The 14,997-nt window shown below is 41.6% G+C and overlaps 1 protein-coding gene across 4 annotated transcripts in view; it reads right to left on the bottom strand.

The window, feature by feature from the left end:
- LOC137316340 (ATP-binding cassette sub-family C member 9-like) overlaps positions 1–14,997 on the bottom strand; it is a 233,059-nt gene that overhangs the window by 92,786 nt on the left and 125,276 nt on the right. For all 4 annotated transcript variants that reach the window (XM_067980409.1, XM_067980417.1, XM_067980431.1 and 1 more), the window contains one exon: positions 11,264–11,427. In XM_067980409.1, the coding sequence (XP_067836510.1) occupies positions 11,264–11,427 (164 nt within the window). The remainder of the gene's footprint in view (positions 1–11,263; positions 11,428–14,997) is intronic.

The raw sequence follows: 14,997 nt of genomic DNA, 5'->3' as shown, positions 1-14,997 counted from the left end.
CACAGCCCTCTGGGGTAGAGAATTCCAAAGATTCACAACCTTCCGAGTGAAGAAATGCCTCCTCAACTCAGTCTTACATGGCCAACCCCTTATCATGACACTATGCCTTCTAGTTCTAGGCTCTCCAGCCAGGGGAAACAACCTCTCAGCCTCTACCATGTCAACCCCCCTCAGAATCTTATGTTTTAATGAGATCCCCTCATTCTTCTAAACTCCAGAGAGTATAGGCCCATTTTACTCAACCTCTCCTCATAGGACCACCCTCTCATCCCAGGAATTAATCTAATGAACCTTCGTTGCACTGCCTCTAAGGCAAGTATATCCTTCTTTAGATAAGGAGATCAAAACTGTACGCAATACTCCAGGTGAGGTCTCGCCAAATCTCTGTACAATTGTAGTAAGACTTCCTTACTTTTGTACTCCAACTCCCTTGCAATAAAGGCCAACACGCCATTTGCCTTCCTAATTGCTTGCTATACCTGCATGCTAAGCTTTTGTGTTTCTTGTACCAGGACACCCAAGTCTCTCTGGACACTCGCATTTAATAGTTTCTCACCATTTAAAAAATATTCTGTTTTTCTATTCTTCCTACCAAAGTGAATAACCTCACATTTCCCCACATTATACTCCATCTGCCACCTTCTTGCCCACTCACTTAACCTGTCTCTACCCCTTTGCAGACTCTTTGTATCCTCCTCACAGCTTACTTTCCCATCTAGCTTTGTATCGTCAGCAAACTTGGATACATTACACTCATTCCCTTCATCCGGGTCATTAACATAGATTGTAAATAGCTGAGGCCCAAGCACCGATCCTTACCTTACAGCACTAGTTACAGCCTGCCAACCTGAGAATGACCTATTTATCCATACTTTCTGTTTTCTGTCCGGTAACCAATCCTCTATCCATGCTAATATCTTTCCCACAACCCCATGAGCCCTTATCTTGTGTAACAACCTTTTACGTGGCACCTTATCGAATGCCTTTTGAAAATCCAAATATGCAACATCCACTGATTCCCCTTTATCTACCTGCGAGTTGCATCCTCAAAATACTCTAATAAATTTGTCAAACACGCTTTTGTAAGAAACAAGAGCGCTGAAGGTAGAGACAGGAGAACAATGTCCATAGCAACAGAGGTATCATGGTAGGTGCGGGCCAGAGAAGAGGCAGTTGAGAGTTTGACAGTGAATTTGAGAGGGAGCTCAGGGACAGTTTTACCAGGGGTGGATGATAAAGATATCGCCATTCCTTCATCGTCGCTGGGTCAAAATCCTGGAACTCCCTTCCTAACAGCACTGTGGGAGAACCTTCACCACATGGACTGCAGCGGTTCAAGAAGGCGGCTCACCACCACCTTCTCAAGGGCAATTAGGGATGGGCAATAATTGCCGGCCTCACCGGCGATGCCCACATCCCATGAACGAATAAAAAAAAATTGGGGGTGGCAAGATGATGTGGCTGGTAAGGAAGGCAAGGAATTGGTCTGAGGTAATCCTCAGGGATGGAGAGGCCGTGAGACACAGTGAGGTCTTTTAGATTGCTGCAGAGAGCAGAGGAAGAGTGGCGAGTCGACCACGAACCAGCAGAGGTTGATCCAGCGAAGGTGCGTAGTGGCCTCAGATACCACAGAGCAACACTATCTGCTATCAAAAATGTGAGCACAAATCTTCCATTGTTATCACTTACACTTGCATATAAGGCAATCTCTTACTTCAGAGTCAAAAAACCCTGAAAAATAAAAATCCATGACCCAAGTATAAGATTACCTCATCAGTCACCAAAGCTTCCCAGCGTGTAGAAAACTTTATTTTTATGCCCCCGACCAAATGGCATGTTGGCCTTTATTGCAAGGGAGTTGGAGTACAAGAGTAAGAAAGTCTTACTACAATTGTACAGAGCTTTGGTGAGACCTCACCTGGAGTATTGCGTACAGTTTTGATCTCCTTATCTAAGGAAGGATATACTTGCCAATGGTTCACTAGATTAATTCCTGGGATGAGAGGGTTGTCCTATGAGGAGAGGGGTTCCTTGTACTTCCAATGCTGCACTTAGGCAGTGAGCAGGAGACTGAGAGTCAGATAAGGGTCTTATACTCAAGTATATACAGTAGCCTGTGAGAAGGAATAGAGTGTACCTTACCAATCAACAGAAACCAATGCCTCTAGTCATAAAGAATCCTCTATTATATTTTTTAAAGTTAGTCAAAGGATAAATAATCTATTTTGTGAAGTGTCCAGTCAGTCACAACGTTAGAATACACCACAAACTTGGATTAGAAAATCTTTGAATTATGTTTGGAATCAGCATTGGGAAAGGATCAACTTCAAGTTGAATTAATCATTGGCAATGGCAGAATGTGAACTTTCCCAGTTTCAAACAGTCCTAAAAACACTTAACTGCCAATAACCTGAAACAAATTGAATTTATTACTTTCTGTAGAGAGACTTCACTATAAGAGGATTCAACTGTAGTACTAAAAATGTCTAATTGAAAAGAAGTCTAATTGTTATGTATTTAAATTTGCAACACAGCAGCCAGCTGATTATAAATCTAGAAATAGATTCCAATCTCACATTTTCAGATTGAAATTTTCTTAGTTAAACAGGTTCCAAACCACTTTTATTTTAATCGCGGAACCCCTCCTACTAAATCCTGTTCTTAGTATTAGTTCATGTTTAACACGTCATCCACACTGAAAATAAGTTTCAAAATTAATGTTTTCTACTTATTGAGAGCAGATATTTGCTGCTTTGGAGAAATCATAGTAGCTGTTTATCACCACAACCTCACTTTACTTGCTAAAATAGTGCAGAAACTACAATGTCAGTACTAATGATTAAACAGAAGAGTCTTTGAGTTAACAGTATGCTTCACACTGCCAAGGAAAATAAAAACAGTCCGGTTTCCTAGATTTCCATGTATTGCATCAGTCAGCAGCAAGCGGGGGATGTGATCAGATGACAAAGGCTAACAATCTTTTTACAGAACAAATGGCTGTTCTCAATAAGAGGAAAATATCAATTTTGATTTTTTTTTTCTCTGTGCAAATAAAATGATCAAAACGAAGTCATGATGCTAGGAACTGGACAGTTAAAGGTGCTCTGTCAATTAATTGCAAGATGTTTGTATACAGGAATTTTGTTTTAATGTTTCAATCTATTTTGTAGGTTTTATTTTTCACAATCTGTGCACTTATCTAGAAGGGGTACTATCTTGCACAGGCCTGCAGATGGTGACAGTAGGTGAAGCCCACTGTTCAAGATCATCAACAATTGCCAGACCACAAACATTTTGGGGACAGGGCAATCCAAATTTTAAAAAGAGGGTTTAACAAAAAGACAACTTAATGTTTAAATCTAGTGCATTTAAAGGGCAAATATCATTCACTGTCCACTGGTCATGAAGTTAATGAAACAACACACTGTTACTCCAAAGTTACTTGGCAAACTATAGATCTGGACATAGATAAGTGGTCAGAGGCATCATGGCTGACAATTTTTGCAACCTGGACTTGTGAATTGCAGATTCAGCAAAGTCCAGCAGCAAACTCACCATGAGGGTCCTCTGATCTGTTCGCACTGCAACCAAAATAAGTAATGGTGGAATGAAATTTAACCAAAATTTCAAAAGCAGCCACTTCAAATAGTTAAATTTAATTCCACTATTATTTCTTTTGGTTGCAGAGCGAACAGACCCGAAGAGCTCATTTGTTTTACAGGCGTAAAACGGGCGCCAATGCTTCCAATATGGCAGGTGGGATGCGCGTGCATATTCCGCACCTGATGTACACTGCCTGCCATATTAGTAAAGGCAGGAAAAAAGAGACATCCATGGCCCGTGCCTGAAACAGACATTAGGCCCTTTGCAAAATTCGGCGGCACAAGGCCAACGACATTCAGGAAAATGTGGTCCACATGCAGCTTAACCAGCTGCAATGAGCTCCTCGGGTCTGTTCGCTCTGCAACCAAAAACGTAAGATTGTTAAAAACTACTTACCTGAATGTGGAGCTGGGAGAAGCAGGAGTGCTCCTCCTGGTTCCATTGCAGTGCCAAAGACCGTTGTCAGTTCCCGCTCAGCTCCCTCCTGTTCGCGCCCCTCCCACTTCTGATCCTTCTCCTCCCTCTCCCGATCGCGGTCCCTCCTTCTCCTGATTGCCATCCCTCCTCCTCCCAATCGCCTCAACCTACCACCCCCCCATCATGGGCCGCTGCCAATGACTCAGCAGCCCGAAATCCAATGACTGCAAGCTGCCTAGGGTCATCCTGCAGGCATCAACAGCTCACCTGTCTCATTTAAATAGTCCCAATATCGGGTGTGCCTTGGCCCTAGTCGATCCGGCGCAGGGATCATTTCCTGCGCTTTGTTCATGCTGGCAGGCCTGTGCTATCCAATTTCTATGCCCACATATTTCACACAATCAGAAGCTTTTTGCCAATTTTAAAGTAGAAACAAGTTGTCTGAACCAGTTAGCGAATCTCCCAAATGATGCACCAGCAACAATTTTGCCTTTAGCAAATGACACAGTGACTCAGTGAGCATTATAGATGTGTACAGCAGAGAAGTCAGCCATTCAGCCCATTATGCTTGTCCTGCTTTTTGGTAAAGAAATCCAAATCTAATCCCACTACCCTGTTCTCGCCCCACAGAACTGTATCTTCCTTTGCTTCAAATAGGTATCGAATTTTCCCTTAAAAGATGCAATGGTCTCAGCCTCAACTACATGCACTATAACTTTTCCATACGGGAAAAAATAAGCACCACTTCAATAAATCACTAATTTCTCTACCCACATGCACTTAAATACACATCGTAATCCTATAAAGTAATCTCCTTGCAGAAAGCTGACTAAAACAAAACTAATTACTAAAAAATTGAACTAATGTTACAAATCAGTTCACACATATTTTGATCTGCAAATTCAACCAGACAACATTCAGAATAATCGTTCTCATGCAGATTACTTAAGGATAATTTTACTTTTCCATCTTGGGACTTTTAACTTGAGATGAAAAGAGTCTTTGTAACTGTCAATGGAATTCAAGAAAATACAAGCCACAGGTCACTGGATACAAAGAAAATTCATTTTATAACCCAGCTGCAAAACCCCCATTTGACAAAACTGTGAGTGGGCCATAAAGGCCAGGTCATGATTTGAATGGCTTGCATGCTGAGTCATATCACAAAACAAGCAGTTTTGATAGTTAACAGCCTGTTAAACATTTTAATTTAGACTGTGAAATGGTCATTGGTTGTAATTACCATCAATTCACGCCTTTTACTTTTGTGTTTATCAAATAACCCTACCCTCATTACAAATCATCCTAGAGGGCAAGGGCAATCTTAGGCTCCTCCTCTCTTTAAATAATCAGCTTTGTAAACCCTTTTCCCCATCCCACCACTCTCAGGTCTAATATAAAGGAGCTCATGGATTTCTTTGAAATATCAACCGTTATTTATTTTACAAAAGATGAACAAGCAAAAAGTAACAGTCATATAATAATATTACATATTTATGGTAGACAAACTTCCATCAAACTCTTTGGCCTCGATACTAGCCCCCCCACCCCACCACCAAGACTGGCGGGTCGGGAGCGGTTAAAAATTAAAAATCAGGGAACACATCCCCAACTCGCTGCATACGCACCTGCCGATATTTTTACGGCGGCAGGTTGAGTGGCGTGCTGTATCCCTTCTTGGAGAAGCAGGATACTTCATTATCATATTTAAATCATTGTAAACAATTTTACAACACCAAGTTATAGTCCAACAATTTTTATTTGAAATCTAGATTTCAAATAAAAATTGTTGGACTATAACTTGGTGTTGTAAAATTGTTTACAATTGTCAACCCCAGTCCATCACCGGCATCTCCACATCATATTTAAATCAGGCTCCCACAGTGCAGTTGGGAGCCTGATTTAAATTTAACAGCTGCTGGCCGGGTTTCCCAGGACTCAGGAAACCTGGCAGTGAAAACGTGGCGAAAACTGTCGGCTCCAGCAGGTTAGTACCTTCTATAGCACTCCTCGAGGGCCAAGAGGAGCAGGCGTGCTCCCCCCAGCCCTTTAAAGAAGCCTGCGGCCTCCCTTTTGCTGATCGCAGCCTCTCCTCGCTCCGATCCTCCTGCCGTCTCTGACTACCCCCCAACCAAGCTCCGATCCTGAACCTCCTGCTGGTCTCTAACAATCCCCCTGCGCCTGCAACCCCCCCCCAAAAAAAAACTCTGATCTCGAGCTTCCTGCCAGACCTTGACCCCATCCCACCAAGCCCCATCTCTCCCGATTTACGGGTACTGCCCCCAATGGTTCCCGGCTGCGGCCTACTGCTGCTGGTTTTCCTGCCTGGCAGTCAGTCAGTCCGTCAATCTGCCGGGCCGGAAATAGAAGAAATGTTAATGAGGTCCCACCGTTAATATCGGCAGGACCTCCACGTCTTTCCGGGTTTCAGATGCGCAACCGCGCTCTCCCGCACAATTTCCGTCTCCTCGTAAATATCAGAGCCCTTGAGTATACAAAATAACAAAAATGAATGCAACTGTAAGAACTAGACAGATTCCTTGTAAATTCCAGAGCTTAGGGCCCAGGCAGCTGAAGGCATGGTCGCCAATGGTGGAGCGAAGAAACATTGCAACATTGCCTCAACGTGTGAATGGTTCAAGATTCTTTATAAGTATATATGTAGAAACACAAAAACAGTTGTCATAAAACTATGAGGTATTTTTGTTTTGTTTTGGTATTGTTCCTGTTGCTTTAAATCTAGTCACAGTACATAAGCAGATTGAAAACTGAGTGCAGTTCACATGTCTATTAAGCTTATTTTGAGGCAATGTTGTAAGTTTCATTGATTGCAGGCTAGAGAGAGGAATGATTTAAACTTAAACAAAGCTGTGTGGTTGGTTCGGTTTTTATATTATTGCTAACAAAAGGGCTGTCCTTTTTATTTTGAGTGTATCATTGCCTGACTCCACTCCTGCCTCAGCTCATCTGCTGCTGAAACTCTCATCATCCATGCTTTTGTTACCTCTCGATTATTCCAATGCTCTCCTGGCCAGCCACCCAACTTGCACCCTCCATAAATTTGAGCTCATCCAAAACTCTGCTACCCATATCCTAACTCGCAGCAAGTCCCATTCACCCATCACCCTTGTGTTTACTAACCTACATTGGCTCCTGGTCCAGCAACACTGATTTTAAAATTCTCATCCTTGTTTTCAAATCCTTCCATGGCCTCGCCTCTCCCTGTCTCTGTAACCTCCTCCAGCCCTACAACCTTCTGCGCTCCTCCAAATCTGGCCTCTTGCGCATCCCCAATTTTCTTCACTCACCATTGGTGGCCATGCCTTCAGTTGCCTAGGCCCTAAGCTCTGGAATTTACAAAGGATCTATCTAGTTCTCACAGTTGCATTCTTTTTGGATTTATGCTACATAGTATGAAATTCTCTTTAACATGTATCTGGTTATGATGTGCAAAGTGCTTAATTCCAGAAGACTATATCAGAATGAGGGAGGACTATATCTGTACACAATTTCCTCAAAGTTGGAGCAAACCTGACTGATGTCAGGAAATAGCCATTCTTAAGGAATGTCGAGGTACATGTAAAACAGGCGCAACGAGGACCAATTTCGAAGACCAACATCTGAAAGATAACGGGTTGAGACATTTTTCAGGCGTCCCTGGCAACCACCTAAAATAGGAGTTAAGCCCCTTACACATGTAAATGAGGGGCATAACGCCTGTTTTAGACCTTTTGCTGAAATTGGATAGCAATTGTTCGGCGGCCAGTAAATCGCTTAAAAAAATATATAAAATCATTGCTGTGGAGCTGGGAAGAACAGGTATACTCCTCGACTCCACAGTATGTCTGATTGGCTACCCTCCTCCCCACGCCCCCCCTCCCCCCAACCGTCGTTGCTCCACCCCACCTCACGGGACTTACCTTCGGGCTGCTGCTGGAGAGGTAAGTGGCCCAACATTCATCTTAAAATGGGTGAGCTGCCTGTAGTGCGACAGGTGCCGACAGCTCGGCCAAATAATATTATGAGGCTCGAGGCCCAATTTTGGGCTGGCCTCAGGCTTTTGGTGGTGTTGATTGAGGGAGCAATTTTGGCCCTGTAGAACTTCCTGCTCCTCTTCTTCAAATAGGACCATAGGATCTTTTACATCTAGTTGACAGGGCCTTGGTTTAATGTTACATCCAAAAGACTGCACCTCCACCAATGTAGCACTCCAATAAGGCTGCACTGAAGTATCATCCTAGATATCGTGCTTAAGCCTGTAGTGGGGCGTGAACCCACAATGAGCCTCAGGAGGCAAGACTGCCACCAAATGAGCAAATGTGATGGTTGTAACCAAGCCAAGCTGACCAAAGAACTGCAGGAACCTCTCCTGCCACAAAAGCAGAAAACTGGAATCAAAATACTTGTATCCTGCACCTACCCTTTTGACATGTACTCAGACATGTTCCATTGTTGGGGTGGTCCATGAAATGGAACCAGGATTAGCACCCTTTACAGTCTAAAACTGGCAACATCACCTCTAGATGCACCTGCATAAACTACCTCTTTTGGTGGATCAGAGACAGCAAAGCACTTTGTTTAGCTTACTGAAGACAGGAGCATTAGGGGCTTCTGAAAGGGCTGGCAGATGGATCTGCCTCAGCGGCGTTAAGAACAGATCTGCATTTTTGTTAATGACTTCACCCTGCCAGTAAATCCATCTGTCTGACTGACTGCTATAAAGTAGCAGATCCCTTACTTTTATGATTTCCATTCATTCATTTTTTTTTCCACTTTGGTTTTTGCAATTACATTCTTTATTTGCATTTTAAATGATTATTTTAGAAAACACAACTTTTTTGTGGAATATTTGGTATACAAATTTGACCTTTCTGATGTTAAAATCCATATATCAGTTTAATAAACACCTAATTTATTTAAGTGCAATAAAAAATTTAGCAGCATTTTAATTTCACTATGACACCTTGAGATTGGCATTTTATGAAAGCAGAAAAAGCTGCACGTTTAGAATGGTAAATGAAGTCACTATGATATTTCTAGAATGCAAACAATTTCGTAATTTCTGGCACATAATCCAAAAACCTTTATGTTTTTTAATTCCTTGTCCAAAAAATTATACCCCTTGGTTATCCAGCATGGATGAGCATATTGTTCAATAATACTGTTTATATTATTTTAGTTGGATAAGAATCAACTCCTTTACTAGTTAGCCTATTTGGATTAATAAAGAATTCCCTAGCTGATTTCATGCCAAAAGACTGTGATCTTTGTGCTTATAATGCCTCAAATTAGATCACTATAGACATTTTCCCACTATTATTGGCAATATCATGAATTTACAAATTATACATAAGTTTCCAGAGTTCTAAATTTATTTACCAGTGCTCTTGCCTTAGAATTAACTGTCACTTGCGATGCAACTTCACCAACCAACACCAACAATCAGCAGCTTTATTGGGTCATTTCCAATTGATGTTTCACTTTTCATTCTAAGGTCAGAATTTTTTTTTAAAAACACAAATTTTTCATTGCCTTTTAAAAAAAAATCAAAAGTCAGAAATGAAAAAATGCCATTTGGCCCAACAAAGCTCATTACTGTCTAGTACATTATCTTTCCCGACAGGTATTCTGGTTGGTTTTATAATATCCCAATGTTTTTATGTCTGTTACCTTGCTTGATAGATTAATACAAAAGCTCATCATTCTGAGTGAGAGGCTTTTCCTGATATCCATTAAAAAAATTACCTTTCACTATTTTCTATTATGTCCTCCAATCCTACTTTCTTGGTGTATTTTGATGCCGTTTGAAAATCCAAATATATCACAACCACTGGTTCCCCTTTATCTACGCTGTTAGTTACATGCTCAAAAAACTCTAATAAATTTGTCAAACACGATTTCCCCTTCATAAAACCATGTTGACTCTGCCTAATACACAGCACCTGAAAAGAGAAAAGACAGATTAATGTTTCAAGAGTACACTACTTTCTAACACCAAAAACATTAATCTGTGTTTTCTCTTTTCAGAGGTTGATAGACTTGACTTGCTGTGAATTTTCAGTGTTTTCTGTTTTTATTTCAGATTTCCAGCATTTGCAGTTTTTTTCTTTTTATCCATTCATTTACTGTATCCTTATCTCCTCCATTGTTTCGACCTATATCTAATACTTTACACTTATGTTAGATTTAATTTGTTATTTATCTGATTAATTTATAAACTAACCTAAATTCTTTTGCAAATCTTCAGTTGCATCTATTGTCTCCACAGCTCTCCCTCTTTTTGTTGCAGGCTTGAAGGACCGTATGGCCTACTCCTGCTCCTATTTCTTATGCTCTAATTAAATTCAGCCAGACCAGGTGATAAATGACCAGGTGTTAAGAAGCTGGTTTCTTTCCCATGATCTATTTTGGTACAAGGTGAAACCTAACTCTTACAATTCGTTTATGTATGCTAAACACTGAGTATGTTGAGAATCATCTGTGTGACAGGACCAACTCCATTCTCAGTACTTAAGTCTCAGTACTTATGAAGTCTAACACACATCAAAACAAAAGCACTGTATTTACCAATTATACTGCAGTGTTTTCTGCATGTAAAATACACAGTTGGTTTTGCCAGTGACACTGGTGGCTGACCAAACGCTTTCACAAGTCACACCAACATGCAGGTATTTCTAATCTACAAATATAGGGGAGGGGGCAATTTGTTCACCAGTTAAAAAATACATGCGCTAATGTAGTATTGTAAAGGGTGTGCTGATTATTTTTCAAACATATATACACTTTACTGGGCCCAAAAGGCCACATGCAGATACTGCAGTATAATGGATCTATTTTTCATCAGTGGTTTAAGTAAATACAATGATGCAGGATGTGGCTTTTGAACATAACAGAAGAATGAATATATTCACTCTACTTGTCCCCACCCTCCATTTTGTTTAAGCTGCAGTTATCAGGAGTAATTATGTGTTCACATGCTCCCAATGTTGTAGCCCTAACTCCGACCCACACTCAGCTCTTCTGGGAGCACAGGGATCATGTATTACCCCTATAATGTATTGATTCCATAAAATGAAAATCAGATGTTTTCCATAGCTACCATTTGCAATGCAATGCTTCAGTCACTTACATGACTTGCAGTTTTCAAACACCTTCTATATGTATAGTATGCCACTAACACTCAGATTTATCCAAAAGAAAATTCACCACATTCACAATCAATAAAATCAATTTTAAATTTTACCTGCATTTGGGAAGGAGTTCTACATCATCTGGATTGCATTCTTCTGGCTTTGCTCCATTGGGATAATTAATTATAGCATCCGGATGGGATTTGTCTGGGTGGTCTAAGGAATCATTGTGGTTGTTAGAATGATCAGGAACATCTTTTCCTTCTGTCTGCATGAGCTGTGAAATTAAAATCAAGAATGACAAAAATCACACTTTATATTTTTTTGTTGTAGTTCAAGTAAATGATTCCTCAAAAAACATATCAATTTAGCAATACTAAACCAAAACCATTCATCCAATGTAGGAAATTTTCTAACACTCGTTTTATTCTATTTTCATAAGTTTTTTTAAAGCTCCTTTTCTCAGTCTCCCAAGAGAACACATCTTTCCCTTAACTTCCTTAAAAAGGTGGCAGACAATGTTCACCAAGGCCTCTGTCAATTACTCCTTTGAATTGGTCCAACATGCCTTACCCTCATTCTTCCTTACTGGCCCCTTTGTCAACCTTACATTCACTGTGACTGGATGTAAGAACTGTGAAATAAGAACATGAGAAATAGGAGCAGGAGTAGGCCATACGGCCCCTCGAGCCTGCTCCGCCATTCAATAAGATCACGGCTGATCTTAGACCTCAATTCCACTTTCCCACCTGATCCCCATATCCCTCGATTCCCTTAGTATCCAAATATCCATCGTTCTCAGTCTTGAATATACTTAATGACAGAGCATCCACAGCCCTCTGGGTAGAGAATTCCAAAGATTCACAACCCTCAGTGAAGAAATTTTTCTCATCTCAGTCCTAAATGGCCGACCCTTTATCTTGAGAATATGACAACTAGTTCTAGACTCTCCAGCCAGGGGAAACAACCTCTCAGCATCTACCCTATCAAGCCCTCTCAGGATTTTATATGTTTCAATGTCTCACTCTTCTAAACTCCAGAGAATATAGGCCCATTCTATTCAATCTTTCCTCATAGGACAACCCTCAGATGCCAGGAATCAATCTAGTGAACCTTTGTTACACCCCCTCTAAGGCAAGTATATCCTTCCTTAGGTAAGAAGACAAAAACTGTACACAATACTCCAGGTGTGGTCTCACCAGAGCAAGACCTCCTTACTCTTATACTCCAACCCCCTTAGAAATATTCCATGTCATTGATCACCAACCAAACAGCAGTCTCAAAGCCTACAGCCCCACTCAGTTTTCCTGACGGACCATCTTGAAGACCAGTTGGCTTTGTAACCAACTCTTATCAATGTGAAACACCTGATCTTTCAGTCATCATCCTTCTGTGTTCTGCTTGACTGTATTGACACAATCTCACAATCCATGGGCTGAACTGGTGGTTCCGTAAGCAGATCACTAGTTAAAAGATAGAGATCGTGACAGGATGATGATTTCCTGACATTCGCAAGGCCATAAAACAATTGGCATGTTCACCTAATGCTCAAGAACCTCGTACTTCTGATCAAGCAATCAAACTCTCATCTGGAACCAATTCCTTAGCATTAATTGTCTCAGTCCCTTATAATTAGATACATTCTCTCCACCTAACCACAACTTCCAAGTCTCCTCCAGCTCCATCACAAATTCTCTAAGTCCCATACGGAATCATAGAAAGGTTACAGCACACAAGGAGGCCTCGGCCCATCGAGTTCGCACCGGCTCTATGCAAGAATAATCCAGCTAGTCCTACTTCCCCGCCCTATCCCCATAGCCCTGCAAATGTTTTCCTTTCAAGTACTTACCCAGTTACCTTTTGAAAGGCATGGTTGAATCTGCCTCCACCACCCAGTCTGGTAATGCATTCCAGATCCTAACCATTCACTGTGTAAAAAAGTTTGTCCTCATTTCACCTTTGGTTCTTTTGCCTTGAATCTATGTCCTCTGATTCTGCCAATGGGAACAGTTTCTCTCTATCTACTCTGCATAGACCCTTCATGATTTTGAATATCTCTATCAAATCTCTCTAATCCCCTAATGCCTGAAGCGTAGAGGCAAAAATGTTAAGTTATATACAGCAAGAACAGCACACTTTACAATGTCATAGTCCACAATGTTCATAAGAACATGTGAAAAAAACCATGAGTGTTTTATTGCTATTATGAGCTGTTCAGCAAAAATTTCTTTATTCCACTTATGGTGGTTCAGTAATAATTCAAACACTCACAAAAAACCATCTATGTCATCTCCCTCTTTAAAATTTGGTATCAAACTCTATTTAAAGAAAATGATGGGCTAGGTCAACTGTACCCGCACTCACAGGACTCGCTGACAATATACTTTTCTCCAGCAGATCATGAGCACGATAGTCATCTTTCTCCCTTTCCTCTGCCTCAAATTTGTCTTCATGTGTCTCCTGTCTGCCATGACTCTATGCTGGCAATCATTTTAATCAGCTTTGAGTATGTGGTGTTCCCCTTCTTGAGTTTTTCTCTCACCTCGTGTTTATGGTGTTCCTTCTCCTTGTGTTGTTCCTTCACAGCCTTCACCTTTAGCATTTCTAATTGGCATGCATGTTTATTTTTTTATTAATTTGTACTTGGAATGGGGGTAACACTGGTAAAGCCGCATTTATTGCCCATCCCTAGTTGTCCTGAGAAAGTGGCGGTGAACCTTCACCGTGAACCGCTGCAGTCCTTGTACCCATGGTGTTCCCACGTATTAGGTAGAGAATGCCAGGATATTGCTCTAGCGACGATGAAGGAATGGCGATATATATCCACGTCAGGATGGCGTGTGATTTGGAGGGGAGGTATTCCAACACATTCCTGACACCATCCGCGTAGATGTGGAGAGGCTTTTGAAAGGCAGGAGGTGAGCTACTTGTGATACAGTACCCAGTCTCTGCCCTCTGTTATAGCCAGAGTTTTGATACAGCTTGTCTAATCAAGCTTCTGGTCAATGGCAACCCCCACAGTGTTGCCGGGGGACTAGAAGACGGTGGTGTCATTCAAGGTCAGTGGGAGATGGCTGGGCTTTATCTTCAAGAAGGTCATTAATTGGCACTTTTGTGTCCTGTAAATGTCCTGCCTCAGGTGTCAGGAATGTATTGGAATACCTCCAATTCACCTGGATAGATATAGCTGCAGCAACACTCAAGCTTGACACCATCCAGGACAGAACAATTTGCTTGATTGGTGCCCTTGCCACTAGACCCTGCATGCACCCCCTCTACCACAGGTGCACCTTGGTTGCACTAGGTACATTCTATGGGATGCGCTGCAGCAAATTACCAAGATTACTTCAACAGCATCAATATTGTGGAAACATCATCACCTCCAAGTTCCCCTCCAAATCACACGCCATCCTGATGTGGACATATATCGCCATTCCTTCATCGTAAATATTACCTCCCGCTTGTCAGCCTAAGCTTGGAGGTCAATCAGGTCTTGCTGGTGTGGGATGCTTCATTATTGAAAGGAATTGTAAATGGCACTCAACACAGTGGATTCTTCAGCGAATAGCCCCATTCCTGACTTTATGACAGACAGCAGGTCATTTATGAAGCAGCTGAAGATGGTTGGGGCAAGCATGCGTTTCTGAGGATCTCCTGCTACAAATTCCTGGGGCTGTGATGATTGGGACTCCATCAGCCATAGCCATCTTCCAGTACATCATGTATGATTCCAGGCACTGGAACGTTTTCCTCTTGACCCCAACCCCCCCACCCAACCCCAATTGACTTCAGTTTTGTTAGCATTCCTTGGTGTCATACTAGGTCAAATGTTGCCTGATGTGGAGGG

Source organism: Heptranchias perlo, chromosome 3, assembly GCF_035084215.1.
Source record: "Heptranchias perlo isolate sHepPer1 chromosome 3, sHepPer1.hap1, whole genome shotgun sequence".
Taxonomy (NCBI): Eukaryota; Metazoa; Chordata; class Chondrichthyes; order Hexanchiformes; family Hexanchidae; genus Heptranchias; species Heptranchias perlo.
The sequence above is the reverse complement of the archived record's forward strand: the minus strand, read 5'-3'. Positions and strand labels throughout refer to the sequence as shown.